Source organism: Euphorbia lathyris, chromosome 2 (genome assembly GCF_963576675.1).
Source record: "Euphorbia lathyris chromosome 2, ddEupLath1.1, whole genome shotgun sequence".
Classification (NCBI taxonomy): Eukaryota; Viridiplantae; Streptophyta; class Magnoliopsida; order Malpighiales; family Euphorbiaceae; genus Euphorbia; species Euphorbia lathyris.
The window spans coordinates 26,022,011-26,025,174 of NC_088911.1; the positions used below are offsets into that span (position 1 = coordinate 26,022,011).

The 3,164-nt window shown below is 37.6% G+C and overlaps 1 protein-coding gene across 1 annotated transcript; it reads right to left on the reverse strand.

The window, feature by feature from the left end:
• Nucleotides 1-1,601: 1,601 nt before the first annotated feature.
• LOC136220300 (E3 ubiquitin-protein ligase PUB23-like) lies at nucleotides 1,602-2,908 on the reverse strand. Its single transcript, XM_066008108.1, has one exon. The coding sequence runs from the start codon at nucleotides 2,853-2,855 to the stop codon at nucleotides 1,665-1,667; it is 1,191 nt and encodes a 396-aa protein (XP_065864180.1). The 5' UTR covers nucleotides 2,856-2,908; the 3' UTR covers nucleotides 1,602-1,664.
• Between the last annotated feature and the right edge of the window lie 256 nt (nucleotides 2,909-3,164).

A 3,164-nucleotide genomic window follows, 5' to 3' on the forward strand; every position in this document is an offset into this window, starting at 1 on the left:
TCTTCCTCTATTGGTTTTCTCTTGTCTCTGATTCGGTCCCTCACTAGACGACGTTTTTGTGGCTCATTTAGCTCTCTTTCCTGAAATCTCTAGCATCAGGTCTCTATATTGGTCGCCCTTGTGCCTAAACACGAGCTTTTAGTGCACAAGAGTATTTGGCTGCCCACAGATGCACTACGGGTTTTGGAACGATGTCCCTCAGGGGATGGGCTCCTCATATAGTGGTCAAAACGCTTGAGGGAATGATGGCATGTTGCACAAGTATTCTCTCGATTAGCTTGTTGTACGGCCTCCTCTACCACCCGCAATTTTTTATTTCATTTCAACCAACTTTATCGTATGCTCCGGCCTGACACCATCCATATCTAGCTGAATGCTGACTAGATTATGACTAAACTGCTTGCTAATCTTGTCGAGGAACGGCTAGTACTAAGGGTTAAAGGGTTCTCGACGTTGTTGGTCATGGGAGACCTGTTGAGATTCTGCCACCCCTTCTTCCTGGATTATAAGTCCTTGAGGTCGACTGGTCGTAACTCTATGAACTAAGTCAGTAATTGGAATCATTGCTCGATGGGAGGACGTGTTGGTCCACACTTATCGCACCAATTGATGTCGTACAATATGTGGAGGTAATAGTTGGTCAGAGAGGGGTTGATGTCCAACGAACCCGCTGCTTAAGTTAGCAAAGGTTCAAGGAGGGTTGAAGACAATGGGAATATTGGTAATTGTGATATTTATATACCTTTTAAGTGGCGCTCACTTTATTTATATATAGTACCTCCCAGAGGTGACTGCTGTAATCTTTGGAGTGTGCCCTAATGACCCAATGAACACATACAAGCATTCAGTTGGTTCTGAAACCTTTAAACTACTACGATGTCAGGTGGTGCACACTAGTTATGTAACAGTTGTCCTTTGTGCAACCGCCTCCTATAATCCAATAGGTCTGCTTCTTCCAATGTATTGATACCAAGACGAACGGTGGATATTGATACACGTGGCCAAAAGATGCCGTTAGCATTTTCAGGGGATATTCCTTATTACTTCAGATCAGATAGTTCCTGTGAGTTTCCTAATCCAAAAGGTGACTTTAATCCACGTATAAGAGATGTTTTCTAGGAATAGAGTATCATGGTTTTTGAAGTCTGAACTCTATATATGCATACATACATGTATTGTCTACAACAACGTTGACTTAGGGGATAAATGTTAGTAAGATAAAAATTAACTAGCTACTTAATTAATTAGTTCAAAGCAAGTACAACTACTTACTATCCTCGCATCTTTCATTAAACAAAGTTGATATCTAGTTGGCCTTATGTTTTATCCTTTTGCTTCTTTTCATTATTTTCATCAGCTTCCAACCTACTCTTCTAACATCTACTCCTTCTATGAACTCAAATTTTATAATCATGAGAGACAGCATTAATTAGTTGGGTTTTTCAAATCATTTTTAGCAGACAATATGAACCTTCTTTTTAGTAATTAATATGCTTAGATAGTTTCAAGACTCGTGAAACACTCTTTAGCCGAATCATCTTCCAATTAAAGTCTTACTTACAGTAAGATTCGTACATGATCTCTGATATACAAAATCTGGGAAAACAAAGAAGAATTCATCTTAACAAGAATTTTGTTTTAGAAATTACAACAAGAAATAAATTTTAATTTGAAATAGATAAATTTGACACGGAATAAGGAAGACAAGGAGAATATTTCCATGTTCCTTTAAGAAACCCTAATATTTTTAAAGCTTTAAGTTTAATCTTTAAATCACATACGCCCTGAATCACCATCAAAAGCTTAGCAACAGCTCCAACTTCCATGAATTCCTGTGCCACCTCATTGCTCTTACAAACCCTAACAATCTGTAATAACAAATCAATTGCTTTATACTGCACCGGATTCCTCAAAATCATCGCTGAAACCGCCGCTACACCCATAGGATGACCTAGAAACGCCGCACGCCCTTCAGCTTTCCGGCAGATTATTTCAAGCACAACCACCATCATCTCACTACACTTCCTTTCATTGTTGCTCTCAGCTAGCAATTCAATTACTACCGGAACTAATCCTCCTTTAATCGCCTTCTCCTTGTTTCTTCCGATCGGTAAAACTTGTATCAGAATTTTCAGAACCGCCGTAGTTCCTTTTCTTGAGTTTTGATCTTTTAATATCTCAGTCATGGTTTCAAATAATTCCGGTTTCAGTTCTTCCTTGAAAACTCCGTCGACAACTTCGAAAATCGAATTCAGAAGAAGAGCAGATTGAATTCTGATCTGCGTATATAAATACTTTATCATAATAGCACAAAGTGACCTGATTAGATTTCCATTTCCGTTTTCTGAAACTATCTTCAAAGTCTCATCAGATGGCTTTAGTAAACATAGCAACGACACCGTTTCATCGATGATCATCGTCGATGAATCATCTTTGGGAATAAGAGATGCTATAGACGAAAATAAAACATCACGATCTGAAATCGATAAAGTCTTGTTACCGATTAATAAAGTCTTGATCTTTTTGAGAGAGTTCATCTGTAAATGAGGTTGCTTCTTCATCTCTTCAACAAGGATGATGATCACCGAATCGTTCTTACAAGGTCGTTGATGATCCTCAGACGGAGTTTGAATCTTCCAAGACTCGATCAGACGAAGAAGATTTGAATTCGGGATAAGAGTGAAATCGGACAAAGGTTGTTTTGTGAGAGGACATGTTATGTGTTTGTAAGAGAATAGCCATTTTTGAATGCTTTCTCTATCAAAGGTCATGCCGGTAGAAATAGTGACCGGATCTTTCATGATTTGAAGGGAAATAGGGCAGATAAACAAGGATGGAACTTCAAGAGATTCCATGGTTAGATCAGGATTCTATTCTAGTTCTAGTTATATATTAGAAGAACAGGATAATCCGAATAAGCAGATTTATGTGAGTTTAATTAATGGTAGAGACCAATTAATACAAGGGAAAATGAATTTGACATTTGAATAATTAATTAATTGAGTTGACATTTGAATGGTCAAAAATATAAACTGTTGTATAATTAATTAAATCATGATACAGTATTGGTGGGGAAATTATAATATTAAATGTATATAGAACCAGGAGATCTCACGGTGGAGACAGTTCGATGATTACAGCTCTATCTATTATTGCAATTTGCA

Excerpts from the sequence above, each read along its gene's own strand:
- LOC136220300 (XM_066008108.1), bottom strand. The coding sequence starts at position 2,855 with ATGGAATCTCTTGAAGTTCCATCCTTGTTTATCTGCCCTATTTCCCTT.